Consider the following 27,983-nt stretch of genomic DNA (forward strand, 5'->3'; position numbering starts at 1 on the left):
AGCACCCTAAGGGAAGGGCTCCCTGGGCGCTGGAGGACGCAGGGCCACTGGGTCATGGCACAATCGCTGTTTAACCTCGTTCCCCCCATGCTCCTTTCACCGGCCCTGAGAATAACGCTTCTTTATGGCCACTCAGAGTCTCACATGGAGCCCAACTTCCCTGCGGGACAGTCACAATTCCTGGGGCCTGGGGAAGGTTGACTTTAAATAAAGCTCTCTACTCTCATTTTCCCATCTGCTAAGGGTTTCATTCCACTTAGGCCTCTTGAGACCATGAGATCAGCTTCACTTGACCTTCCTGGTGTCCCTGACCAATGCGTTCCCTCTGATTCCCCAGCTGTCATCACCTGGCAGAGCAGAAAGAGGAAGTCAAGCCGTTACCCTCTCCAGGCTGTTTCCCTAATGACTGATTTTCTTGCCAGTTAGCACCTAAGCCTTTTGCAGCCAGACCTTATGCTATTGCTAATTTTAAAATAATGGTAAGACAGCTGAGCTAAATTCTTCTGCTCTGGTTTCTAAGCGATGGCTCTTGCCAACTTCCAACTCACTTATAAGGTGTGATTAGAAATAATGAAGCTGATTATTTAAACAAATGCCTCAGAACACATTTTTTTTTTTGAAAGACAAAAGTTAGCCAAAAAGAAAGGAAAAGGGCTTGACCTGTACTTAGACTTTTAGAAAATAAAGTATCAAGAATCACTTTATTTTAAATGCTACTACAATAAGATGATCAAGATAAACTGAGTCTTTATAGGGTTTAATATCATGCACCTATGCGGCTTAAAAAAACCTGTTACTATTCAGTCTTTTACGAAATCTTATTGATTTTTACACCAACCACTCTTTTATGATATACAATTATCTAAAAGTGTTTCCAAATAGTCACCTTGAAAGGCCCTATGATTCAAATTTGTTTCGACATTTTTGAGCACTTGAGATAGACTAGACCCGCTACTTGTGTGCTTTTGATGGTCCCTGTGTGGTCGGACCACCGTGTGAGCCCTGTAGGTCCCCCTGAGCTGCCAGGCTGAGCACACTTTAGTTCCCACTGGACTGGCCACCACTGGGGAGAACGGGGGATCCCTCAGACCTGAGGTTGAAACAGAAAAGCCCTACGAGAAATCGCTCTCAGCCTTGACCATCAGAGGACAAATGAGCAGCCACACAGAGGACAGTGGGCAGGAGCTCTCCACGCAGAGGCCGCTGGGAAGTGGAGATGAAGCAAGACACACCGGCAAAGTGCCTGCCGTCTCCCCGGCCCCACGACAGAGGCCTCCAAGGGAGATGAGAAGATGACCAATACTCAGCCAGTCCTCTTTCGGATGACAGACAGGAGAACAGGCAGGGTGTGTGGAGGCGCTGACAAAGGCCTGAGCCCAGTGCAATGGGAGGTTTAGATCCACTGAGACACCTAGAGAGGACCTCCTGGAGGAGGTGACGTGTGAGCTAGGACTTGAAGGATCGAAGAGTTTCTCCAGGCCGGGAAGGACAGAGTCTGTTTACAAGAAGAGGGAAAGACAGGCAAACGCAGGGAGAACTCAAGCATAGTTAACGGGACGTGATCTCATGTGGCTAGAGTATTGGGCACGTGGCAGCAGGAGGTACGAAGGCAGGTGAGTCTGGAAAGGAAGACGAGAATCCTCTGTGCCAGGCTGACGTGGAGGGCTTTGTCCTGCAGGCAAAGAGGAAGGAGCCATCTGTCACGTCAGGACCTGGGCACGCTTCGGTCCATCTGCTCCTGCGACGTGGGCAGGTGGGTTGCAGGAAGGGCCTGGCACAAGACCTCCTGCCCTGCACTGTGGCAGAACAGAGCCTGGAAAAGTCAGAGGCCTGCAGGGGCTGCCCCCGGAGGTATGGCCAGGCCAGGGACCGGGCATCTGAGAGGGTGATGAACTTGCTGTGATGGGAAGCAAAGGCAGAGGCTCCCCAAAGCTCAGGTGAGCAATGGCCATCACGGGATATCCAGCTGTGCCCCTAGATGCCCACCAGGAGGGATTCCAGGTGGCACCAGAGAAGTTCCCTGATCGTAACTCAGAGCAAGGACCAAACCCCAGGCGCTGAGCTGAGCCAACAGAGTGCGGTAGAAAACGTAAACCCTGTGGGCCCTTAGGGGCCATCCCTGGGGTACGAGACCTCACGTCTGCCTATCAGCGGAGGAGGCTCAGGGAGTGCCAGCTACCCCAGAGCCCCCTCCTCAGCCCTCACACCCCAAGCCTGGCTGCACAGGAAGTCACAGCCCCCAAAGTCAAGCACACTGGCCCTTTGGATATTAAGGATTTTACTGCTAATCACTCCCCAAATCCAGAAATGTTCATTTAGTAAACCGTTGCGTGCTCACTCTGGGGGAGCCACTGCGCGTGGTGCTGGGGGACAGACAGGGATGGTGTAGCGCAGAGATGACGAGCCCCCGGATTTGGCAGTCCAGGGTAGGGAAGGCGGGGCGGGGAGAGCAGAGGGTGCTGCAAGAGCACAAAGGGGGCCCCAGCCCGAGGGAGGGGGCGCACCAAGCATCCCCTAGAAGAGCCACCCAAAGACCAGCAGGAGTTCACCAAACAAAGGGCACTCCAGGCAAAGGAACAGAAGGTACAAAAGTCTGCAGGGGAGAGAAGGTCCTAGAAATCCCAGACACTTGCAAAGGTCTCCTAGTCACTGCCTTGCCTAAGGGAGATGGTGTGTCCCCGGCTCGGGCCAGCCCGGGGGACTCAGACTGCCCGGGTTCACGCTTCAGCTCCACCCTCAGGAGCCGCGGACGCTGGCAGGTTCTGCGAGCCTCTGGGCCTTGGGTTTCAGGCAGTCAGAATAATGCTCACCACAAAAGATGGGCTCCATGAGTATCGATGACTCTTACTTGTCACTGAAACGTGAGAGCTGCCAGTGCCTGGGCTGAGAGGAGCGGGGGTCCAGGTGAGGACAGGGCGGGGCGAGCTTGCACCTGGACCCCGGGCAGTGGCTGAGTCACGAGGCCGGGAGGCACCGCCAGCACCTCACTCCGCTCCTGGACCTTTAGGTGCAGAGGTGGAGGTGGGGGAAGGCAGGTGGAGGTGGGGGAAGGCAGGTCGGGCCTGCCCCTCGGTTCCTGTCCCCCGCCCCTGACCAGACTCCGGCTCCAGGCTCTGCCACCTGCCTTCCTGTGCATCGGCAGCCGCGTGGGCCTTTCCTCACCCGCCACGGCCCCTCCAGTTCCCGCCCCACCCCTCTGGCCCTCTTGGTTTGGGAGATCCCTCCGCTCTGCACAACAGCCCAGCCCCGGCCGTTGGTGACTGGCCCTGCAGGAGAGGAGGGGACTGCACCCTTGCCCTGCCCCCCCGTCACCAGAGTCCTGTGGCTCCGGGAGCCCAGGTGACGGGGGAGGCCAGGGATGAGGTCTGGGGCAGCGGGCAGTTGCCACGGAACTGGGCAGCGCAGGCCCGAGGACAGGAATGGAGTAGAGCACGGTGACCCGCGGGTCCAGGGTGAAGGGCCAGAGCCCTGCGCAGAGGCCCCGCTTCTGCTCTGCCAGCCGCAGGAGGACTTCCCCAGCCCTGCCGGCCGAGCCCAGGGTTCTCCGTCCCGGGGAGAAGGGTGGCGCTTCCTTCGGTCATTCAGGACACATTGAGTACATCCCAGTGCCCGGCACTGCTCGGGGCCCTGCAGAGTCAAACTAGCCCCACCCGCACGGAGCTGATAGTCCAGAGCTTATTGCCTTCAGGCCAGCAGGGGAAGCGCCCTTCATTTGACCATGGAACCTGTCCTAGGGTGCAGAGTGGCGGCACAGTGGTCCCCACACCTCCTTCTTTCCTCTCCTCCTGAGCCCCAGGAACGAGATGCCCCTTAGGCATCCCTTCTCCCAGCCTCACAGGCTACTTGCTTCTGATGGTCCTTCGTCTTCCTTCCAAAGCATTTTTACTGATTTCTATTAAAAAAAAAAAAAAAAAGATGAGGTTGGACCTTAAAAGAGTGGGCAATGCATCAATGCATGGTGAACAAAGGTGGTCCCTGGAGGAAAACAGCCTGCTGTACCCCCAGCCAGCCCCCAGAATTACCACCCACCCCTCCCAACACACCTGAGAGCCCGCCCGGTCCCAGGGACGCAGCAGGACCCCATGAGGGCTGGGGTCCCCCTGTGGGTTCTAGGCAGCCTTCAGCCTTGAGCAGACCCTGCCCAAGAACTTGATCCCGCCCAACAGAGCGCGCCCGGGTCACAGGCACAGCTGTGTTTTATGGCACCATTCACGTGTTGGGTGGAGCACGGTCCCAGACTGGCAGGAGGGGGTGCGCTGCCACCTGGCCAGGCGAGGGGAGGGTGGAGCAGGCTGGGAAGGGAGGCAGGCAGTCTCCTTGCTGGGCTCCACGCTGGACTGCACTGCCCATTCACTGCACCCCCGCCGGCCTCTCAGGTCCCCCAAGGCCCAGGTCCGAGCCCACACCCTGCGGCCGGCGAGCGTTGGTCCCAGTGCTGTGCCCCGAGGGCCACCGCGGCCCCTCCAGTGAAGCCCGGAGCTGCGCACTGCCACCTACCCGCAGCACTCACACTGGTCAGTCACCGACCATCCTGAGCCTGACTCCCCTCACATGGACCAGCGACACCCACCTCTGCGGGTTGTTAGGGGTTAAGTGACACAGCCGGGCAGGTGGAACCATCGTAAATGGAGCCACTGTGACCGTTGTCCTCCGCCCACTCTCAGATCTCAGGGGTGGCTCCTGGTAGGGACCTGGCACTGGTGTCTCGGCCACGCCGGAAGCTCCTTCAACCGGACTGAGCAGACCAGCCCCTGGGCACCCATGTGCTTCCATCGAGGACAAGCACGGAGAGGTTTCCCCTCTGCTGGGCCAGCCCCCACCCTGAGCACAGATGTGTGCGTGTACACACACACACACACACACACACACACACACACACACACACACTCACTCATCCCTGGAAGCGCACACATCAGGCCTCCAGGCCCAGGCAGGGCACTCCCCTGGAGGCGGGCAGCTGACTGTGGACGCCGGCATGTGCCCCAGAGAATAACCAGTGTCCAACGTGATACAAAGCCTAGGGAGTGCGGGCCAAGGTTTCACCTCCTCTCCTCCCCACGCCCAGCAGCACGGGGCCCTGACTCGCTGCGCCGGCCCTCAGCCCCTCCCGCAGGCTCTCCCAGGCTCCCCCAGCCCTCACCGCCACACCTGGACAGAGTGCTGCGAATCGGGGCTGAGCTCCCAGATGAAGATGCTCTAAGGACAGGACAGTTGGTAAGAAGGATGGAGCGAGTGCCAGATGGAGAGATGGAGAGCGGGGACTTGGCCCAGCACCTCGGCCCCCGCGTGCCAAGTGCAGCGAGCTTCGTCTGTCATTTTATTTCTCACCATCAACCTCACGGGGGCCTCTGCCAGTGTCCGGGGCTGAGATCCTGACGGTGTCCGCTTGCGCCCGGAATCCGTGAGCTGACACTGAATCTAGGGCATCCCCCAGCTAGAACCCCACCCCACGCCCACACACATCAATCCACCAGGGAGGCCTGCGTGTGCGCTCCCAAACCACGAAGAGATGCATGCTCACGTGCACGTGTACACCCGCGTACACATGTGCCAGATCCTGTCGCACAGAGCTGCCCTTTCTGCCTGGCCCGCCTCTCTGTGTCACCCCTCCCCACCACCCGGGGTCTCATCCTTCTCCCCATCTCTACTCCCCGTGCCCATCTTCCACGCCCTGTCCCCCAGGGCACACTGAACTCACAGGGACCCCTCCCTGGTCACACCCTCTGGCAGGGGAGCCAAGGCCCTGGTGCAGAACCACCAGGAACTTCTCTCCTACCCGCTCTGGGAAGAGGGCACCCTCCAGGTGGCTCAGAAACTAGGGTCTCCCCCCAACACCCTCCCCGTCCCGGGCACGGGCGGTAATGGGCTCCGGTCAAAGCAAGGTTAATACACCCACCTCAGAGGGTCAGGGATTACAGGATTAAGTGACCCTGGAGGCCTTGGGTAGCACTGTTGCCCGTCGGCTCCTCCTGCTGGCTGGCAGCTGCCCTACCACGGCCACTGCACGGCAGCTCCTCCGAAAGGCTGGGTGTTCGCGCAAGACCGGCAGGGCACGTGCACACGCGCACACGCGCACACCCACGAGCACACGGACACACACGGCCACCACCCTTCACTGGCCCCAGGAGATCTGTTCCGACTTGCTCCTCCGATAATGGGAATGAGCCGCCCTGAAACTTCCACCCTCTTCAGGCAGCTCCTCTGGTCGAGGATCACAGGTGACCAAGTGATGGAGGTGATGGAGGTGAGGCCCGTCTGGAGCCAGACACCAGGGGGCGGGGGCTCTGGTCAGGGTTGAGAAAACCAGCGTGCCCAGAGTTGGTTTGCTGTGGGGGGGCCAATTATATAGGATCCGTGTGAGTCTGAGTCAAGGTCAAGATAAGGCCAAGTTGGGGGCTTGGCCAAATACAGCCCCAGGTTAAAGTCAGTACGGGCCGGGCTCATGCGCTGTGTGAGGGAAGAGTACAGCGCATCTGTTCTCTGACAGCAGTCAGCCTGGGGACAGCTTTGGGGGCCAGTGTGCCACCCAGGAAGCCACCAAGACCCTGAGGGGCGGGACCCCAGGCCTGGCATCCCATTAGGACAACCTCTGTATGTAAAAGAGTCCAGGTGGCTCTCTGCCCTCCTGAATCCAGGACCACATGGAAGCAGGGCCCTCCGGAGGCAAGAGGTCCTGGAGGTGACTTGTGTCAGCCCCCAGGGAGCACCCGGACTGCACAGACTCCACACCCAGACGTCGGAGCTGCCCCTGCAGGCCCTGTGCACACAGACAGATCGGCCTGGATTCCCTCAGAGAGGCCAGTGCGCCGGACACCATGAACGTGAACACGGGATACGGCGTGCCGATGGCTGCACCCTCCCAGCACCCCTGGAGTCTCCTCAGGATAATTATTTATTATTCATAGTCATCAGCATCTTCATTAATTATTCATATGATCCTTAATTATTATCCTTAACAATAAGAGCAGTAAATAGCAGAAAAGTCCTTGAGGTGCCTAAGGCCCAGGGCCGGGTGCCGCCGGGCAGTTAGACCAGCTACTGCCCCCAGGGCAGTGAGGGGACCACAGACCCCCATCCACTGCCCGGCCCTGTCCCTGCCCCTGCGCCCCGCCCCCCACCAACGGGGCCCAGGGGACCGCAGGAGGAGATGGTCCCAAGGGCTGGAGGAGGGGCTGTGCCTTCCTATTCCTCTCCCGTCAGCGGCCAGGGCCTCCCGGGCAGGTCCTCCACAGGAGGGGCCCAGGCAGTGCACTGAACCCTGGGTGAGCCATGTGTCCACACTGGGCAGCCCCACTAACTTCCCGGGTCTGAGCCGTGTCTGTGCAGGGGCTGGGAGGTGAGGGCCCCCAGCTGGCCCGGCAGGGAGAGGCGTCGAGCAGGGCCGTCTTGGGGTAGCTCCTCGCACGCCATGAACTGGGAAACCTGCAAAGAAACCGGAGTGTGAGAAGCTAGAAGCCAAGGGGCAGGGGAGGGTCAGAGGATAGAGAGGGTCAGGAGACCCTGGTGACAGACAGAAGAGGCCTGGAGGGCACAGGAGAAGGACCAAGGCAGACAGAGCAGGACTCCAACCTGCCCTGGGAGAAACGCGCTCCGGGTGGGCAAGAGCCAGACCAGGCATCTGGGGGCCTCGGGAGCTTCTGCCCGACACGGGGAGAGCCTGAGGCCACAGCCGCTTCCCTCCCCAGGGAACATGGCCGCTGGATTCAAACCCAATCCAGAATAAGGGGCCCTGAGCTGGCACAGAAGCTGTACAGAAAGAGAGACAGGGTTCTTTCCTCCAATCTAGAAAGAACTCGAGGACCTAGAAACAGAGGCAGGCGGGCGGCCAGGCCTCAGAAGGCCAGGGAGAGTGCCAGGGCAGGCAGGAGGGGCTTTGTGGGTGCAGACGAGTCTGCTGTGAGATCTCTGCGGAGGAGGCTGTGAAGGGAGACTGGCACATTTGCTGACGTGGGCCCTGGTGTCTGCAAACAGGAGCAGGTGGCAGATGGGAGGGGGGAGCAGATGCCAGAGGGAGGGGGGAGCAGATCCCAGGCCACCTCTTGTCGCCAGAGGAGCCCCATTCTTGAGACCCAGACACAGCTGTCCTGTCAGGAGGCCAGGAACACACGTGTCCACTTAGGAGAGGACAAAGGGCAACAGAGGCCCATCTCTGGCAGGAGGGGAGAGATGCGGGCCAGAAGTGCTACCCTGGGGCTTAGCCAGAGCCTTCAGGACAACCCTGCAAAGCGCTGAGCATGACAGTCAATGGTTGGCAGTAGAACCAGACCCAGGGGGTATCAGTCGCAGTAGGGGCTTGGGACCCTATCCCAAGGGCATGCTGGCACCCAGCACCCACCGCCAGACCGCTGGCTCAACAGTCCCTCCACCCACAGCCACGACACAGGCACCCTGAGTAGATCTGGCCATTCAGGTGACACTAGGGGAGCGAATGCCACTCGGCCTCCTGGCTTCCTGGGCCCAGCTGTCTGGGGGCTTTGTTGGGGGCTCTCCTGCCTTGCTCCGTGCTTGCAGCTCCTAGGGCAGCCCTCCTCCAGCAGTACAGCCTGGGAGGAGGGTAGGAACAGGGTGGGAGGAGGCTGGGGCCCAAGGCCAAGCAGAAAGGGCAGCAAAGCAGGTCTGGGGTGGAATTGGTGCAGAAGAGGCAGGGCTGGGGTGCTTGGAACTTACCTGAGAAAGCGAGTCCAGGGTGAGGGTAGGGATGGGGCTGACGGGCAGCAGAGGGGAGGTGGAGGTGGGGCCGGGCCCCGGGGTGGTCACAGCACTGTAGGCGGGCGGGACCAGCGTCATCTGCCTCTGCAGCAGCTGCAGGACGGTGGCCATGTCTGCACTCAGCCGAGTCTCCAGCCTGGGGCAAGAAGGAGGAGGATGTTCTGGGTCTCAGGGAAGTGGAGACGCCAGTGACTGTGGCTTCAGGACTACCCTATGGACAGCCAGCTGGTCAACCCCAGGTCCACTCTTCATTCTAGGTGTGGCAGCCCCTGGCTCGGCTCTGAATGCAAGGAGAGGGTCAAGCTGCTGGACACGCGGACAGGCCTAGACAGAGCAGACACCCACTTCACCCTACAACACTGCCCGAAACCCACAGACCACACTGCAATACGCCCGTGCCCCGCCCCTACTAGCCCGCCCCCCCGGACACACACCGCTGGGCCTAGGCTGATCCCAGGGACCACTCTCACCTGCTGAGCTGCCTCTGGAGGGCGTCCAGCCTGCTCTCCACATCGCCCCGGGGCCGTCGGCCAGGGCTGGAGAGAGGGATGTTGAGGAGGCTGGGGGCGGGGGCGGGGCAGCGAGGCAGCTCCTGGTACTGGCGGCCCCGGCTGTCCCCCCAGAAGCTGAAGATGTTGGACACTCCTGAGAAGGCGCCTGGAGCCAGAGAGCTGGGTTGAGGCCCGGACAGAGGCCACGCCCCCCCCGCCCGCCCAGGGGGCCCTCGCCCTACCTGACAGTGGGTTACAAGTGTCGCTGCTCTTCTCGCCATCCTCAGTCAGGGGGTCCCCACCCGGCGGCTCTCCGGGGGGCCTGGGGCTGGAGAAGGGCACCAGGCGGAGGGGGCTGGAGCTGCGGCCTGGGCCCTCATCCTCACTGCTCTCAGGGCTGGAGGGGCCGCTGGACAGGCTCTCCCCCCACGGCCCCCCCTGCCGGCCCCGGCCACTCGGCCCTGCCCCCGCCCGGCTCGGCCCCAAGGCCGACACCTCCCCTGGCTGTTCCGGGTCTGTGGGAAACAGAGAAGGGGCCTCAGAGCAGGCAGGAGGCACGGAGGGGAGGGGAGGGGAGGGGAGGGGAGGGGACTGGAGCAGGTCTGGGAGACGACCGTGGCTGGACGCCCTGGTTTGTCCCCAATTGTTTCTTCCGCTCTCTTTCCCCCACTTTCAAGGGGACTGAGAACTCCGAGGGCAGGACCAGGTCGTCTGTGACCGCTGGCTGCCCAAGCACGGGCAGTGGCACTGCTGAGAGGGGCTCTCACTGCTGGGACCCCGGGCCCTCAGCCCCCGTGCTGGCCTCCTTGCCCTCCTTTGTCCTGTCTTTCCTCCCCTCATCCGTTCAAAGCAGTGCCCACCAGGACGCCAGCCGTGTGAGGACCAAAGAAACTTAGGCACGCCCCTGTCTTGGAGTGTGGACGAGGGCTTCCTGGAGGAGGCGACATTTCAAGTGGGCCTGAAAGGATGCGGTGATGGGGGGGGGGGCACTGAAGGTAGGGCCGGATGGTCTGTGTAGCCTGGGGGGAGCAGACCCGCCGGACCCCGCGCTCCGCCCTCCGCCCCGCCTCCTCTAGACCCCGCCCCCCGCCCGCCTCCCGGCTCACCTGGACCCCGCCCCCTCCCCGCCCCCCGCCTCACCCCTGTCAGTGCGCCTGCGGAAGGACAGCTTGCGTTTGCGTTGCCGGTGGAAGCCGCCCTCCAGCTCCGCGCTGCCGGGAGAGCCGGGGATCATGTTGGTCTGGAACCGAGAACGGTTTCAGGGCCCTTCCGCGCCCACCCGCCATGCCCGGTCCCGGCCAGACCCCCTCCCGAGCAGAGAAGGTGGGGCTGGGAGTGCCGGCTCTGGGGGTGTGAGCTCTGCCCCAGGACCGGGGCTGAGGCTGGGGCGTTCACAACCTGGTCTGACCCAGATACCATCTGACAGACAGGGAAACAAGCCCAGAGAGAAGGTCACCCAGCGTGCAGCCAGCGCGCGGCCCACTCACATCCCGCAGGTTGAAGGTGATCTCCAGGCTGGACCAGAAGTGGTCAGAGAACTCGGGGTACATGTCCAGCACCTCCAGCAGGTCATCCCGGTGGATCTTGTGCAGGTCACAGTAGGTGAGGGCCCGCACGTCCCCGTTGGACTTCCCAGGGCGCGCATACAGGTTCAGAGGCTCTCCGAAGATGTCATTCTTCCCTGGAGGCCACCGAGAGGGGGGCTCAGCCCCTGGGGCGGCAGCAGAGGCAGTAGGCACCTGTCTTCCAGGCATTCTCACCCAGGCCGGCGCCTCCCCTCATTCTGGTCACGGGCTGCAGGGCCCCAGCCCCCAGCGCCAGGGAAGCATCAACCAGCCCATCCTCCCCCAGCTCGCAAAGGCAGGACGCGTGCAGTGCAGTGCCCTGAGGGTAAAGGGCCAGGAACCTTGTGCCTCCCAGCTCCTGGGCCAGCCAGCAGCTCCAGCCCGGATGCCCAGCTCTGCCCGTGGCCCTGGCTTCCTCCTTGGGTTCTAACTCCTCTGGTACCCCCCAAAGCCCATGTTCCAAACACCCTCCTGGCCAAACACTGCACCCCCATAAACAATGTTCTTCAAGCTACAGATCAAACACAGCAGTGAATCAAGACCAGCATTTTGTTTACTGAAAGAAAACAGGATAGCATAGCTTAGCACAGGATAGAACAGAAAACACCAGAATGTAGTTAAGGCGACTGTTGTTTAGCAAAACTTTGGTTTCAGTTGTGTTTGGGGTGTTTGTGGCATGAGCATGTGTTTATGCCGAACTGAGAAATAAAAATCTATAAAGAACCCCCCGTGGCACATCTGCCCTGAGGTGTCCAGGGCCAAAGGAAGGACAGGCAGAGGGCAGGAAGTCCCAGTGCCCAGGTACACCTGCCCACGTGCACAGGTAGGGCAGAGAAGAAGGAGTGTGAGGGGAAGAGGGGCAGGACTTCCTTTGCTTTGGAGGCGAAGGCTTGGTTGTACTGCCTGAGGCTGCAGGGAACCACGCGGCCCTTAGTAAAATCAGCTGCACAACCTCCCTCCACTGTCTACCTTGGAGTATCTGGATTTGGTCCTGTTTTAAGGAACAAGAGTGTCACTGCCCGTGAGGAGACCCTGAAGGGAAGCAGAATCTGGAAACCCCCAGAGTCCTTTTCACCGACCCCTTGGAAGACCTGAGCTTGGGTGAGTTAAAGGAGCCCAAGGTCCCTGTGGGTAGTCCCGGGGCCACAGCCCCTAGGGCTGTGTCCTTAACGGGCTGGGACCTCTCCAGGCCTCGGCAGGCACCTCGGGCCCAGCTCCCGGTCCCTGCCGTACCCAGGATGGCCACGACAATGTCGCCCCGCAGGATCTCGATGGAGCCCCGGGAGATGAAGTAGAGGGCGGTGAGCAGGTCCCCAGCGTGCACCAGCGTGTCCCCTGGCGGCGCGTGCGTCGTCTTGAACTTCATGGCCAGGGCCCGCAGGCAGCCCTTGGTGGCCCCTCGGAAGGGCTTGCAGTGCTGCAGCAGCGAGCGATTCAGGTGCAGGCAGATGTCGGCCTGCAGGCACTCGGGGAAGCCCTTCAGCACCTGGAGACAGGGGGCAGCTCAGCATGCCCTCTCCCGGGACCCCACGCCCACCCCCACCCGGAGATCCAGCGGGGAGCACCAGGGCGTCTGGTATCAGGGGAAGGACCTGGGTGCCCACTCCAGCTCCACCCCTTCCAGCCGTGCACCCTTGGGGACGACGCCTCACTGCTCTAACCTCCACGTTCTAATGTGTGAGGCTCGGAGACCTGCTCCTGCCTGGGGCTGTCATAGGGATTAAACACGATCACCCACAGCCTGGTCTAGCGCCTGCCGCAGAGTGACCGCTCACCCAGTAAACGAGCTCCATGGGCAAAAGGAGGGTAACGTTCCTCTCAGGGTCCTGCCTGGCACTAACTGGGACCACCTGAACCACGGAGGGTGACTCTGGCGGTCTGAGACACGCCCGCTACGTCAGGAGAAGTCCCCACCATCACGCTGCTCCCTCCAGCCCACCATCAGCCGGAGGCCAAGCCCAGTGGCCTCACCGCATTCATGTCGATGCCATTGGTGTAGGACCAGGCGTGCTGGAAATACTCCTCGAGGCGCTGGCGCAGCGGGTTGGGGATCTGGTGGAAGCGGATGAACTCACGCACCCGGAGCATCTGCGTGTGGTAGCGGGCCGTGCCCGAGTACAGCCGCTGGATGATGGCCGACACGTTGCCGAAGATGCTGGCATACATGAGGGCTGGGGGCGGGGTGAGTGGGGCCGTCAGCGTCTGAGGGACCCCGCCCGCCCCTGTACTGGGTCAGCAACACAGGCAGTCACGTCTCGTTGTAAGCACACACGCGAGATGCACAAACACAAGCGCCCAGGCACACACCCCCCTCGGCTCTGCCCTGCGCCTCTACCCTGGTGTCCCAGCCCCAAACATGCCACGATGCAGGCCCCTGGGGTCTCTAAGTCCCAGGGCCCCACTCTGGCTCCTCTAACACCCTCCCTCTCCTCTGTCTCGGGCTCTTCCCAGACCCCGGGCCCCCGGCTAGCCCCCCGCGCCCGCCCCGGGGGTGCACTCACAGCCGATGAGCATGACACAGATGGAGAAGATCTTCTCCGAGTTGGTGTTGGGTGAGACGTTGCCGAAGCCCACGCTGGTGAGGCTGCTGAAGGTGAAGTAGAGGGCGGTGACGTACTTGTCCTTGATGGAGGGGCCGCCCAGGCCACTGCTGTTGTAGGGCTTGCCGATCTGATCGCCCAGGTTGTGGAGCCAGCCGATGCGGGAGTCCATGTGCGGCTGCTCCATGTTGCCGATGGCGTACCAGATGCAGGCCAGCCAGTGCGCGATGAGCGCGAACGTGCACATGAGCAGGAAGAGCACGGCCGCCCCGTACTCCGAGTAGCGGTCCAGCTTCCGTGCCACGCGCACCAGCCGCAGCAGCCGCGCCGTCTTCAGCAGCCCGATCAGCTACGGGGGTCGGCGGATGTTCAGTGGGGGAGGGGGGCAAACGAGGAGTGGGGGCACTGCAGCTCTCGGGTGGCATCGGAGGTGAGATCCCCGAGGAGCTCTCCCCATAACCTCCTCAAAATAGAAGCGCCTCCCACTCACTGGGCCCAGCGCGGAGCCCATTCACCTTCGTGCCAGCTCTGTGACAAAGGGCTCGCGGTTCCCAGGGCCAGAATGAGGAAACTGGGGCTCGGAAAGGTGCACCCACCCTCAGGCGCCCGGCCAGAGCTCCCACTAGCTTCCAGGGCACTTTCATGTGAACTAAAACAGTGGCCACTTTGGACAGACACATTAGGAAAAGGTGAGCCCTCTGGACCGCTACAGCCGGGGAGTGGCTCGTATGGAAAGGGGAGCAGGTGCCGGTGAGCTGGGGCTCTGCCATGCGTCTGCCACCCTCCTTCTGTCGCCACCCACCTTCACCCCGCCCCCTGCTGCCCTCCCCTTGCCCCTGCCTCCTTGCCAACCCACCTCTTCGGAGCCAGAGCCGAAGATGAGCAAGTCAAAGGGGATGGCGGCCACCATGTCGATGAGGAACCAGCCCTTGAAGTAGTGGACGGCGATGCGGCCAGGGTGGCTGACCACCTCCTCGTTGGCGTTGACGTAGGTGGTGCGGAAGTTGATGAGGATGTCCACGATGAACATGATGTCCACGATGAGGTCCACCACGGCCAGCGGCTGGCAGGCGTAGCCACAGTCGGGGGCCGGGGGGCCCTCCTCCGTCTCCTTCAGCAGGAAGGCGGCCGAGTAGGGCGTGAAGACCGCCGTGTAGATGACCAGCAGCAGGATGAGCCAGTCCCACACGGCCTTGAAGGGGCTGTAGTGCAGGATGGTCCAGCGGTGGATGCGCGGTGCCTGCAGCTTGTACTCCGGCAGCACGTCGGCCCCCAGGGACAGGACCTGAGCCGGCGGGGAAGGTGGAGGTAAGGGTATGGTGTCCAGCCAGGGTCTGGGCAGGGAGGACAGACCATGGGGCCCTTCAGGGTAGGAGCAGGTAGCACCTCTGCTGGGCCCTCCAGAGAAGAGGCCAAGCAGAGTAAGCGGGGAAGCCCACCCTCAGACAAGTGGACACGGCCACTCACCAGAGTTCCCCATGTGGTACGGGACCTCCTGGCTGGCTATCTGAGTGCAGGGCACCAAGCAGTAACGCCCACAAGTACTGCTCCCCACCAGCAATACAGACCGATAACTATGGATATAACTCGCACCGTGCAATCTTGCCCACACCCCCAAACACCACAAACACACACACACACACACACACGTCCCACATATGCTACAGTCTCTGTCCAGAAAATGCTCCAAGGACTACAGCTTCCGGCCTTGGCGATGTAAATGGTGGTGGTCACTGCAGTTCCTTACAAGTCCCATTGCTGGTGGCCCAGGGACTGAGGGCCTAAATGTCCTTTCATGCCTCTGGCCCAAGGATACCAGCCACCCAGCCTCAGGCCCTTTGGCATCCAGGAAAGAGAGACCATGACACTCGCTCCCCCTCCCTACTCACCCTGGCCCAGGGCAGCCATTCAGAAGTGACCACCCAGCCCAGCACCGGCTCACCTCATGTCCTGCCCCTTCATCACCCAGGCAGAGGCAGGCTCGCCATCCAGACCAGGTGGCAGCAGTCACACCACTCTTTCTCCCCAAGCCAAACTAGGAAGAGCTGAGACCAGCTTTCTCGTGCTGTCCCAGGAGCCTCTGTCCGTCCCCCTGCGGCCTCCCCCTGCCCCTCAGAATCCCCAAACTCTCCCAGCCTGGCCCTGCCATCCCTGGGCAGCCAAACCCAAGGCCTCACCCACCCCCTTGAGAGTCAAGGTTGCCGGCCCTGCGGGAGCAGTACTAAGTGCCAGGGCCCCGCATCCTCAGGCCTCTGTGCTGGGGAGGGCCGTGGTGGGTGGAGCCGCAAAGACTCCCATTCATATTCAAGCTGGGGACCCCCTGGAACCACCCTCACCAGATGGACCGTGTGGAGAGCCTCTCCTTAGTGGAAGTAACTGGAAGTTAAAATGGGCCATAGTTAGGGGTTTGGCCACAGGGGCTCCAGAGGCACATGATGGGTGGGGTGGGCAGCTGGGGCCTGGGGCAGGGGAAGGGGCACATGGCTCCTAGGCCCCCGCTTCTGCCCTGCCTTCAGCCCGAGCCCCTTGCTCCTTAAGGCAGAAAACATGGGCGGTGACCTCTCAGGGGTCAAGTGGGGACTGAGAAGGGCCCTCACAGACGAGGAGGCAGAAGAAGGTTCCTGGATGGGGTTCCTCACCACACCTGAGAGGCCAGGCCCCCTGAGGCTGTGCTGAACCACAACCTGACGAATGGGGTCCTGCCCCCTACCTGCGTCAGCCCACAGCAGGACCACCACCGCCGAGTCCACAAGCACACGTGCCGGGGGCAAGCCCGGGGCACGAGACCCGGAGCCGCAGACCTCCTCTTACAGGGGCCGCCGGGCTCAGCTCTGCAACCGCTCGCCGCACGGCCTTGGGCCGGTATATAACCTCCCCTGTTACATAACCTGTTGTCACACAGAATCCTAAAGCTCATTTAAGCCAAACCCCGGGTCCTCACCTGTGGCTGGCAAGAATCCCCCCCCCGGCATCCCTGTCTCCCAGCTGGGCGGAGCACAAGAGCCAAGGCAGAGAGTTTAGGTGCTGGTGGTGGCGACAGGAGTGGGATTCACAGACCCACCCGGGAGCCGCCTCCAACTCCCCCTGCCATCCTGCCTGAGCTGGCTCCTGGCTCTCTGACAGAAGCCCCCGGGGGGTGCAGAGGTGGCTCCCAGGAGGTGCCTATAGAGTCAGCAGCCTGGGGGACCACAGCATAGCCACCAGCACCTCAGGCTGCCCCAGAAGAGGTGGACCAGGCGCCCGGCTCAGCCCGCCCTCACCACTCATCCAGTGGCCTCTGACCCCAGCCCCCCAACCTGGACCCCTGAAGCAGCCCACGCCTCCCTCGCCCGCCGCAGGGTCCACTCACAACACACAGAGTGCTGGAGCTGGGGAGCCCCAGCGCCTCTGTGCCAGGCCCGGCTGCGGCCCGCTCACTGGGGGAGGTGGGGTGGGAGTGGGAACGGCTCCTCTCCTCCCCCGTCTCCCCGCCATCCTCTCCGGGCGCCCACTTCGCTCCTGTTCTCCCCTCTCCTCCTTCTGTGTTTCGAGCTAGAAGTCTGGGCCACGGAAGCCCAAGGAGAAGGGAAGCCCTGGCAAGAAAAACACCGTCCACCTAGGCCCAGCGGGTCTGGAGAAGCGCGAGCAAGCTGGAGCCAAGAGTGGGATGAGCGGGGCCACAGACCCCAGGGCTCCCCAACCCATCCTGCATCTCAGAAGCCCTCTCCCAGCCTGGAGCCAGAGCCCTCTGGGCCGCACCCATCTCGGTGCCCCCGCCCCGGAGGGAGGGGGAGGGGCTGGGGGGATCACCTACCTCCTGGGCCACCAGGCTGGAGATGCGCACGGCCCGCCTCACCCGGCCTTTCTGGGCCCTGGGCTGCAGAGCCCCTGTCCTGCTCGCCTTCCCCGCTGGGGCCGCCATGGAGGACTTGGCTCCCCCCAGCTTGCCTGCCCGGGGCCCCGAGGGCCCAGCCAGCGCCTCACCTGCAGCTCAACAGCAGCCTCAGCCCGGGCTGCGCCCCAGGCACTGGCGGCCTGGCTCCCAGGGCAGCCTCTGGCACGAAGCCAGGGTCACTGGGGCTGGGCCTCGGGGCTGGGGTCACCCTGGCAGTGAGCGTGGACAGCAGCCCGCCCGGCTCAGGCTGCCCATGGCCCCGTGGTGCGGGCTCCGCTGCCAGGGTGCCGCGCTCTGCCCGCTGCCAGCCCAGCAGCGGCCCGGGCACCGCGGTAGGAGCCTCGGCTCCTCCAGCCGGCCCCTCCTCCTCCCAGGTCCCCACCCCGGCCCTGACACCGGGCTCCCTCGCCCCGCCCGCCGGCCAGAGGCCCCCTCCCCCTCGGCCCGCTCCGGGCTCCTGCTGCAGCCACTCCCGCAGCCCGTGCCCCTCCCCCTCCCCGGCAGCCCGGCCTGTCACCGCAGATTAATGGTCTCCCCGACACCCCCGCCCCGCCGGTCCATTGCCCAGCCAGCCAGAGTCACACAGACACCCAGAGATGGAGCGACCGCCCGGTGACCAAAGAGCCAGGAGCACACGCTCACGCTGGCACGCACAGACCACAACACGACAGCACACGCTGTGGGCACAGGGGCAGGGCAGCCGGCAGGGCTCCAGGTGAGGACAAGAGAGAGGCAGGGGTGGGAGGAGGTGAGGGCTAGGCAGCCAAATATGGGGCCTAGGGTGGGGGGAACGTTCTGGAGTCAAGGCCAAGGGGCCGGAGACCTGGCAGGGACCCAGAGAGCCAAGGCGGCTGCGGGAGCGGGGCCAGGAGGAGGGCTGAGGAGGCCCATGGCAGCCCACGGACAGCTCCCTCACTCGGGCCAACTCAGGGAGCCCGAAGGAGCGGGAGGGGGCGATGCGACTGAGGCGAGACAGGTGTGGCACGGGAGCCCCCTCTGTCCCTGGCTTCTCAGTCCTGACCTTCCCCCACCCCACCGCCAGGCCAGGACAGGAAGGAGCTGGGACGGACTGGGCAGTGGGGGTGGTGCAGACGATCTTGCTGCCAAGAGGGGGCAGGAGACCAGGCTGGCCCTGCCACTGGGCAGTGTTGGGCAATGCCCCCCAGGGCTGGCAATATTCTCTGGTCTGGGATTCGGGGACTTGACCCGTCTGTGTCTGTGCCCCCAACTCCATACCCTCCCCTCCCGATTTGGGAAGGAAACTCTCCTCTCCCGTGGTTTGGGGACAGGGGTGGGCACCTCTAGGCCACCCTGGCCCTAGCACTGGGTCCCCACCCTCTGCCTGGCTCATCACATTGGCCTAGAAGAATCAGGACCCCCAACCTTGACCTCTGTGGCCCCTTCTAACGTGAAACCTCCCGTTGGTTTGCCCCCAGGACTCTGTTGTGCCCCGTGGCCACCTTCTCCCACCCACCCTCACCCTGCCAGGTGCCCGGCCTCAGCTGCCCTGTCCTCCCTGAGCCCCGCCCACCTGTCCTCTGTATCTGCCCCTCCCATGGGCACCCCCTCTCCAGTCTCCCTTGCTCCAGGATCTCTCTCGTCCAAGCTCTGAAACGCCACCCTCGCCCCCAGCCAGCACGTCCGCCACCTTCAGGAGGCCCTCACTGACTGCACCCCGCCACCCCCCCTTTTGACTACAGTCCACTCCCACTCCACTCCCTCCAAGCTCCTCCCACGTGAGCGGAGAGCCAGGGAGCTGGACACCTACCTGGGTGACCTTCTCAGTGACATTATGGGTCCGCTCCTTTATCTTGGGGGCTATGATCTCCCGGTCGCTGGTGGGCGAAGCCAGGAAGGGGTCGCCCTTGAGGTCCACAAAGTTGAGGGTGATTTGGGGAATCTTGCTAATGGTGCGGTAGCGCACGAGGTCCGAATCTGATGTGGAGTTAAGCAGGCCGCTGCGCAGGGGGTGCATGGCCCCTGGGGTGGAGGGGAAAGTGGGTCAGGGTGGCAGGCAGGCAGGGGCAAAGGCCGTCAGGTCGACGACACAGAGCTGAGGTGGAGACGGGCCCTGCAGGAGCCAGGCCATGGGGTTCAGTGAGGCCAGCTCAGGAAACAGGGGTGGAGTCCCTGAGAAACAAGTGAGGGCAGACCCCTCCCCACAGTAAGGAAGCGCGCCTGATGCAGCTATGAGACGAGGAAGGAGAAAGAGCCTCCATACGGTCTGTTCAGCAGGCACTGGGAACCTGCCCGAGGCCCAGGTGGTGGCAGGGACCCAGATGCCTCTCCCGCCTTCCCGACTCCCTGTGGGCATCCCCGCTCCAGGCCAGCCTGGGAGAGCCAGCTCCTCGGGCCAGCACCGGCTCTGAGAGTGGAAGAATGCAATGGGATGAATGCACGTTTAATGGAATAAAAGGCTACTTAATGGGATTAAGTAAGCGCTTAATAGGATTTCCATCTCCCAGGCACACAGGACAGGGCGGAGAGAGAGGAAGCTGAGGTCCTGGAATGGACAGGCCCGCGGGTGAGGACGCGGCAGGGCAGTTCCTGCAGGGGTGGGGCCGACCCTCACCGGTGCTGGCGTGGCGCGGCGGCGGGGGCAGCGGCCCAGCGCGCATGGCCTCGATGTCATCGGCCGACGAGGCGCGGCGCACGCTGGCGCAGCTCTCTCGGGAGCGCGTCCGGGGCAGGCTGCAGCTGGAGCCCGAGGCGTCGGGGTTGAGGCTGTGTGCCCGGGGCGACGGGTGCGGGCCAGGCGCGCAGGCAGGCGGCGAGCTGGGGCCCACCAGCGCACGTCGCTCCTCCGCTGGCCCGAGCCCCGCCACGTGGTTGTCCATGGCCGTCACCTCGTCCAGGGCCAGCGACTCGCTGCTGGGCGCCGCGGGCGTCAGGTCCACATCCACCACCACGGCCCCCGGGGCACCGGCACCGCCCGCGCTACCCGGCCGCACGGACGAATCCCGGGCGGTCAAGGCCAGCAGCGCGGGCAGCTTCAAGCGGAAGGCCTTGGCGCGGCCTGTGGGGACAGGGGAGGTGCATGGGCCCCAGCAGCCCGGGAGAGGGCCAAGCCTAGCAGCTGGAGTCCAGTCACCAAGGGGAGGAAGGAGGGAAAGTGGGAGCCCCGACAGCCGCCGGCACCCCTCCACCCCCACTCCTACTGCACAGAACTCAAGTCTCCAGAAAAGTCTAGAATGCAATCATATCTAAGACTCCGCCAATAATAAACCACCATTTCTTGAGCCTCACATCACCGGTGGTCTCTACATAAACCACCTGTGGCTCTCACAACTGTCCCCAGTGGGTATCATTATCTCCATTTTAGACTTGAGGAAATTTAGGCGTCAGTGAGTTATGTGATTTGCTGGAGGTCGCACAGTAAATGGCAGGGCCTGCATCCAAATGGAGGAGTGATGCCACGGGTTCCTGCCGTACCCTGCCACCTTGCAGGTGGCACCCATGGAATAGGTAGGGCGTTACTAATGCTGCCATTTTAGAGCTTGAGAAACCAAGAGGTTGTTTCTTTTGCCATGACTCTGAGGGAACATTTAAAATTAAACCCAAAAAGGCCATGCAGGAGGAGGAGGAGGTGTCTGAGCCTTTGAGTCATGGGAGGATGAGGTGAGGCCTGCACGTCTCCAGCCACAGGCAGCAGTCCCCTCACATCCTCTTCTCAAGTAGCCAAGGCCACAGCAGGGAGCTGGCCAGTCCGGGAACAAGGACCCGAGAGAGAAATTTCACAGAGTTGAGTCCACGAGAGACAGAGCCTTGTCATGAGCAGAGGGAGCTGCCCCGAAGTGGCCAGGGCCATCAGGGAAGGGTGAATCCCCCACCCCTGCGGCTGGAGAGAGGACCACTCCCAGGGGATGCTGTGGGGGGACCCCAAGCGGGTAAGGCTATGAAACCAGCCATGATCCTGCCCCAGGGACCTGTGAATCTGGGCTCAGTCCCTCCACCGCATCTGTCCATGCTGAGCTAGAGGGGACCGGCCGTGTCCTCCATGTTCTCTCCCCCACCTCTGAAAGGATCCCCTCCGCATCCCTTCCTACACAGCATTGGCCTTGGGCAGCATCACGGCCCCAGGGAAGGGAAACCATGTACTCCTGCACCAGCCCAAGAGCACAGTTGCACTTACCGGAGGCCAGCCAGCTGGTGAGAGGGGCACGGTGATTGGTGTCACGGGCTGGGGACCCCACCATGTCCTTCTCCATCACCACCTCAAAGTTGAGGATGAACATGATGACAGCCCCATCTTCGTTCTTCACGGGTACCACATCCACCAGGCACAGGAAGCAGCTCCCTGCAGAGCGGAGACACGGCCACTGTGGCACCAGGCGGAATGGGCCCCCGAAACCTGAAGGGGCCTGTCCACCTCTGCCTCCCCCACGGCTCCCACACACAGTCCTGCCCCTTCTCGCCATTGCCTCCTGCCCCACCCCCTCCTCCTGCCACATGCCGGCCAGAGCTGCTTCCCTAATCTGGCCGCTCCAGCTTTCCGCTCTCAAAGCTCTCCCTTTCTCTCTCTGCTTGCCTTGGTTCTCCAGCCCTCTCTCCCCATGTGCATTCTCCTCACACTGGCTTCTGCTCCTTTCTTCCTGGGTTGTTTCACCTTTTTCCCTATCCTCTCACACTCTATCTTTGCTTCTCCTCATGCAAGGCAGTGCAGCCTGGAGGTTAAGCCCACAGACTTTAAGCCCAGGATCTCAGGGTTCAGATCCCAGCTCTGCTGCCTTGTCATTGATGCATTTTTCTTACGTTTTTAACCTCCCTGTGCCTCATTTTCCTCATCTATAAAATGGGAACGATAATAATTCGTTCCTGGGCTTCCCTGGTGGCGCAGTGGTTGAGAATCTGCCTGCCAATGCAGGGGACACGGGTTCGAGCCCTGGTCTGGGAAGATCTCACATGCCGCGGAGCAACTAGGCCCGTGAGCCACAACTACTGAGCCTGCGCGTCTGGAGCCTGTGCTCCGCAACAAGAGAGGCCGCGATAGTGAGAGGCCCGCGCACTGCGATGAAGAGTGGCCCCCGCTCGCCGCAACTGGAGAAAGCCCTCGCACAGAAACGAAGACCCAACACAGCCAAAAATAAATAAATAAATAAATAATGAAAAAAAAAAAAAGAACAGACTTGTTTAAAAAAATAAAATAAAATAAAAAATAATTCGTTCCTCATGAGTTGTAAAGATTAAATAAGTCAACACGTGCCAGCCGCCTAGGGCAGTGCCTGGCATGGGCCAAACACTAGAGACAGGTTAGCAATCACCCTCTGTCTCTCTGTCTGTCTTTGCTCCTCTTCGTTAGTACCCAACTGTTGTGTCATCCACAGAAGATAAGTTCGGAAGTTGAGAGCAAGAGCTTCAAAACCTTTAGAGCAATTTGGCATTGCCGCAATATCCAAGCATGTGATTTTTGTATTTCACACAAGTATTGGTCTGTGACACATTAGAAACAAAACTGATCCTTCACCAGAGTTGAGAAGCGCTGCTTCTAGATCTTTCATCTCTGTCTCTCGTCTTTTTCTCTGCTCTTGATTTTTTTTTTTCCCTCTCAATGTCTCTCTCTGGCCACCAGGCCCCCTATTCCAGCTGATGTCAGTTCACCAGGCCAATGTACCTGTTCCGCCTCTGCCTCTGACCAGCGCACGGTCCCCATACCCTCCTCTCTACTGATTTCTGAAAGAGACCCCGGTGCGCTCTCAGGCTCTGCCTAAGGCCCAGCTCAGAACCCCCGCCTCCAGGAAGCCCTCCTTGATGCAACAAGAAGGCGTGTTAACATCCTGTTCCTCCTACTCCATGGACCTGGTGGGGACCAAGCATGTTCCTCATCTTCTCTTCCCGGGGCAGACTTCCTTCCTGGTGCTCATCTGTCTTCTCTGAACTGCCGGGTCCTAACTCACCAGTGTCTGTGTCCCCTCTAAAGGGCCTAGCGCCCAGAACAATGCACCAGGGAGCAGGCGCTGGCCAGTGGTGTTGGTGATGGGGTGGGACTAACGGCGGGGGAGGGGTCGAGGATCAGGACTGGTGGAGAGGACGTGGCTGGGGTGAACTGAGTCAAGGCCAACAAGCTGGAGGGGCCGACGGCCAATGAGCCCTGTGGGCTAGCCCTGGGAAGTGCAGCCGCAGCTTCTCCACAGACCTGAGAAGGCCAGGCGTAAAGGGCCTGATTCCTAGGAGATGCTGGCCGGGCTCCGGGACGATTGCTAGGGACAGGGCTGAGAGGGAGCTGAGGAGCAATTCTAACTGCTGTGGGATTAATCTTGTGGACGGAGATCCTCTGAAACCAAGGGAAACAGGATGGCACCGGGATGAGAGGAGCTGGGCCAGGGCAGGGGCTGGCCGAGAATTCTCTGCCCTACCCCAAAGCCCTTCCACTCACCGCATCCCAGGCCCTCATGGCTTGGCCCACGGGACCTGAGCTGGGGGGGCTCTTTCAGGGTCTCCTTCCAGTAGCTGCTGCTGTCCCCTGACCTCCAGCCTCTGACATGGCCCGGCTGAAACACTGCCGTGGTGTTGGGAGCTGCAGGAGGCCGGGCCCAGCTGGAGACCGTTTGGCACCTAGACAGCCCGCCTAGCGTTTATGCCCTAATATGGTGATGGCCGGCAGCAGCCTGAACAGGGACTGGCCCTCATAGGGACTAAGGAGAGGCCAGAGACCAGGAAACCTTAGCCCTGGAGACCCCCCCAACACCCACCCCCTGGGAGCCCAGCGATCCAGGCCCCTGGTCTTGGTTCCTCGCTGGGAAACTCATCTCACGTAAGTCCAGAGTCTGGAGCCCTGATGAGCCCAACCCTTCAGGATGGCCTGGGGATCCTGCCCCCAGGGCACGGCCTCAGGATTCTGAACTTGAGGCCTCAACACCCCGTGCCCACTTCAGTTCCAGCTTCTCAGCAAGAGAGGCCAGAACTGCATTCTGCAGCCCGGACAGCCCAGGACCCTGACATCCCAAATTGCGCCCCCCTTCACGCCAGGCCGCAGAAACTCCAGATATAAGCCCCCTTACAGCACAGGCCCACTCCCGGCCCTTGGACACAGACACACACTCACACACGGAGCCCCCTTGGTCCTCTCCCTTTGTCGACATTCAAGGAATTTTTCCTTTCAAATAACCCTGTAAAAGCCCTTGTTATTCTGAAAATGTGAACTGGAGTCCTGCCTGATGGCTGGGGGGAGGGGGGGCGTTAGGCTCCAGCTACTATTTTCGAGGGGACACGGAAGGAAGGAAAGCGGGTAGCCCCAGGTCAGCCAGGGCTCCGAGAGGCTCTGCCTCCCGCCCATCCTGCCTGGCTGGCTGGGTCTTCCGTGAGCTGCCATATCACCCACCCCTAGCTCTTCAGCCAGACCTGCCAGGGGACCCCATCCCATCACTGGCTGGAATTCTGGCGGGTGGGGTCCCTGAGGGCAGCTGAAGGTCAGCAGGCCAGGGGTGGGGCACAGGGACAGCCAGAACTGGGCAGCGGCACAAAGCACATCGCAGCCTGCAGGCGGCGGGGCTGTGACCTTCACACAACTTCTCAGCAGAGAAGAAATGCTCAGAGTCAGCGTCTGGGCCGCCTCCCCGGAGCCCTGGGCTGGCACCGCACGCCGGGACCAGTGCCTCGCTCTCCATGAGCCCTGCTCCTACATACCCCAGACCCTGCTCATCTCTTTGTTCCTCTTCTCCCTCCGACCCGCCCCACCCCGCAGAGCAGCTCCGTGGAGCAGAGGCTGACCTCAGCCCAGAGCTGGGGGAGGCTGCAGTTCCGCCGAGAGCCGCTCTGTGGCAGGAGCGGCCCGCGCTCCCGAGACAGCCAGAGCCTGGAGCGCCCGGGGAAGGAGGGAACGGACTGCAGGGGATCGAACTGGAGGGGAGCGGAGGACCCCTGCCCTGCCCACAGAACGGCTGTGGGGCTCCCGGGCGCGAAAGGGCGGGGCACAGGCTATAGAGTTAAGTGGCCTTCGCTCATTGCATCAGAATGACTTTGGGCAAGTCACCTGCCCTCCTCCAGCCCCAGGGAGCTCACCTGCAATACAGGACGATGACCTTGCCCCAGTGGGCTAGAGGGATGAATGACAGAACATTGTGAAGCAGGAGAGCCCAAGGGAGGTTTGTTTGTTTGTTTTTGCTTTTGTTTGTTTGTGGGGTTTTTTTTTTTTTTGCCACGCTGCCCGATGCCCACTTTGTGGGATCTTAGTTGCCCCGACCAGGGACTGAACCTGCGCTCCCTGCAGTGGAAGCGCGGAGTCTTAACCATTGGACCGCCAGGGAAGCCCCCCAAGGGAGATCTTGGTAACTGGAGAAGGAGGAGAGGGAGAAGGCCCCCTGGGCCAGCCTGGCTCACGTGGCTGATGCTGAAGAAACCCGACTCACACCCCCCACCCCCCGACCCCAGCCCCAGCTGAAGGCATCCGGGCACCCAGCCTCTGCCTGCCTCCTGGGCTTGGGGCACCCGGGCCCTGTGAGAATGAAGGCCAGGAGAGGAGAGGTAGTCATGAATTGACAGCTCCACACAAGGACAGGATCCTCTGCGCCTCGGATCCTAAGGGCCGCAGAGGTCATGCAGCTCACCACAGGCCACTGAGGAAGGGGCGGGGGGGGGGGGGCAGGGGGAGGGCCCCAGGGGACCAGGTCTGGCTACCTTCCAGGTGCAGCAGGTCCAGTTCCTCCCGACGCCGGGGAAGGGCGCCATCTTCATCAGAACGCAACGCTGGCTTGCTTTCACCTGGTGCCAACCCACACCCGACAGTGTACCTGGGGCATCGTCCCTGCCCTGCATCCCAACCCAGCCAGGGGCCCCACCCCCGGTCCCAAACCCAGCTGCCCACCTCTGGGAACCCCTGGCTGGTCCCCAGGCAGGAGCCGCCGTCGGCTTCCGCGGGGGCAGGCCTTATCTCTTGGGGCAGCACCGGGCAGGTGGGGAAAGGGAGGCCTGCGGGTGACCTGAGTGTCCTTGGACAAGCTCCCCAGGTCAGAACCTCTAGTGGCTCGTCTGCAAACTAGGTGTCATCACAGCTCCTTCGCAGGCAGCTCTTCATCCCCCTCGAGTACTCACTGAGCACACGCACGTGAGGCGTTCGGGGCCTCATGAACAAGACAGGCGTGCCACCCACCCTCACTGAGCCGGGGAGTCAACAGGAACCCCCGTTTGGAGTCCGGGATGAGTTGGCAGAGAGAGGGGTCCTGGGGAGCTGAGCCGAGCTGATCTGCCCCGACCCTCAGGAGACCTGGGCAATCGCTGTGTGACTGTGGGCAGGTCAGCCACCTCTCTGAGCTGCAGACTCCCTGTGGGTACTGCAGGGACAAGTGACTCGTACCCTGGGTGCCAGATGAGATGATAGATGGCCTTGTGGAAGCATTCAGAGCTGTAACGAGGCAGGGTGCCGGGTCCTTGCAGGGAAGGTGACCTCGGGGAAGCAGCCATCCTTGCCCCGGTCGCCGTCCTGCCCTGCTGGGGCAGGAGGAGCTGGGCCCAAAGTCACGCTGAGGGCAGGAGGCTGGGGCTCCAGTCGGGCTGTCCGCCCCCAGCAGAGGCTGTCTCCGACGGCGGCCCAGGGCTGTGCAGTGTCAGGTTATATTTAGCCTGGTGGCGGCGACAGGAAGATGCAGCTGGAGCTGCTCCTGGCCAGGGGCCACCGTGTCGCTAACGTCGCTCTCTTGGGCAGTGGGGGCCTAAGGAAGGCCAGGGACACTGCAGGCCCAGGGGACAGAGCGGGGGAGCCTGAGAGGCCAGCCAGTGAATGAGTGTGCACGTGTGTGTTCGTGTGTGTGTGAGAGAGAAAGAGAGGCCAATCCTATCCCCATGGCTCCAGGAGCTGAGTGGGACAGACTTCCCCAGGACTACTCACTTCAGGGCCAGGGCTGGGGAGCCACGATCCAGACCCCAGCTCACCCGGAAGGAGCATCTCCAGACAGACCCTGCCCTAGCCCCTCCAGCCTAACAGCTTCCCAGAGATTTACAGGGCCACACGGAGGGCCTCAGGGCCTCTGTGAGTCATCCAGATGCCCATCCAAGCCCACTGCATGTGGCCTGTCTGTGCTACCTTTCCCAGGGGCCACAGTGACGGCCTCAGGAGAAGAGCTCTTTCTAGAAAAGCTCTGGGGCTCAGCCCTACTCGACCTCCGTGGGGGATGCAGCCTCACAGTCTGTAAACTGGGAGTCACAGCCCTGCCCTGTTCCGAAGAAGCCCCGGCAAGGTGAAACCCGGCCATGTTTATTCGGGGAAAGCTTCTCTTTCCGGCACCATCCCATTCCCCGCCTCCCTGAGGCCTCCACGCTTAACCTCCCTCCTCTTGCTCCCTGGAGCCTGTCCCTCCTCAGAGTCCTTCAGAACCCCCTGTTCCCAGCCATGTCACATCCTTCAGGTGCCCTCCCAGCCGGGCCTCCCGTCCCTGGACACGCAGGCTGGCCCCGGTGCCCCCTCCAGTGTGCCCCAGCTTCACAGACCCTCCCACTCCCCACGGCCCCACCCCGCTTCCCTCCAACTCCTCCCGCCCCTCTAGGCCCCCGAAGGACCCCCCTCTACAAAGATTTTCTTGACAGCTCCATCTGGCCACAGGGATGTCTCTCACTGAAAACTCCTCTAACACTATGTTCCTAATGAGAGAGGTAACTGTACGCTGGCTTCTGGGGGAGCTTCCTCCCTCTGCCCAGAGCCGGAGGCCTGAGGCCAGCGCTGGGCTGGCTTCACGGGACAAACTGGGTGAACAGGTGTCCAGTCGATCACAGACTGGGGCAGGGACCTGCACGGATGGCAGATGGGGACAGGGCCATCTCCCCACGCTTTAAGCTCCCTTTCAGATCCAGGGGCACTGACTGACTATGCTTTCAG

At 62.0% G+C, this 27,983-nt stretch overlaps 1 protein-coding gene across 6 annotated transcripts in view; it reads right to left on the reverse strand.

The window, feature by feature from the left end:
• Nucleotides 1-666: 666 nt before the first annotated feature.
• KCNH2 (potassium voltage-gated channel subfamily H member 2) overlaps nt 667-27,983 on the reverse strand; it is a 39,893-nt gene continuing 12,576 nt past the window's right edge. For 4 of the 6 annotated variants that reach the window (XM_082473709.1, XM_082473706.1, XM_082473707.1 and 1 more), the window contains exons 3-16: nt 21,312-21,476; nt 19,752-20,195; nt 18,948-19,159; nt 14,162-14,590; nt 13,267-13,654; nt 12,737-12,936; nt 11,999-12,251; nt 10,688-10,881; nt 10,341-10,440; nt 9,443-9,715; nt 9,180-9,366; nt 8,668-8,845; nt 7,299-7,422; nt 667-3,892 (exon numbers count right to left, since the gene is read on the reverse strand). In XM_082473709.1, the coding sequence (XP_082329835.1) occupies nt 3,840-3,892; nt 7,299-7,422; nt 8,668-8,845; nt 9,180-9,366; nt 9,443-9,715; nt 10,341-10,440; nt 10,688-10,881; nt 11,999-12,251; nt 12,737-12,936; nt 13,267-13,654; nt 14,162-14,590; nt 18,948-19,159; nt 19,752-20,195; nt 21,312-21,476 (3,200 nt within the window). In that variant the 3' untranslated portion in view covers nt 667-3,839. Of the gene's footprint in view, nt 3,893-7,298; nt 7,423-8,667; nt 8,846-9,179; nt 9,367-9,442; nt 9,716-10,340; nt 10,441-10,687; nt 10,882-11,998; nt 12,252-12,736; nt 12,937-13,266; nt 13,655-14,161; nt 14,591-17,098; nt 17,535-18,947; nt 19,160-19,751; nt 20,196-21,311; nt 21,477-27,983 lie in introns of those variants that run through there. The other 2 variants (XM_082473711.1, XM_082473710.1) reach the window with 2 other exon arrangements.

This window comes from Balaenoptera physalus, assembly GCF_965194825.1.
Source record: "Balaenoptera physalus genome assembly, chromosome: 8".
NCBI lineage: Eukaryota > Metazoa > Chordata > Mammalia > Artiodactyla > Balaenopteridae > Balaenoptera > Balaenoptera physalus.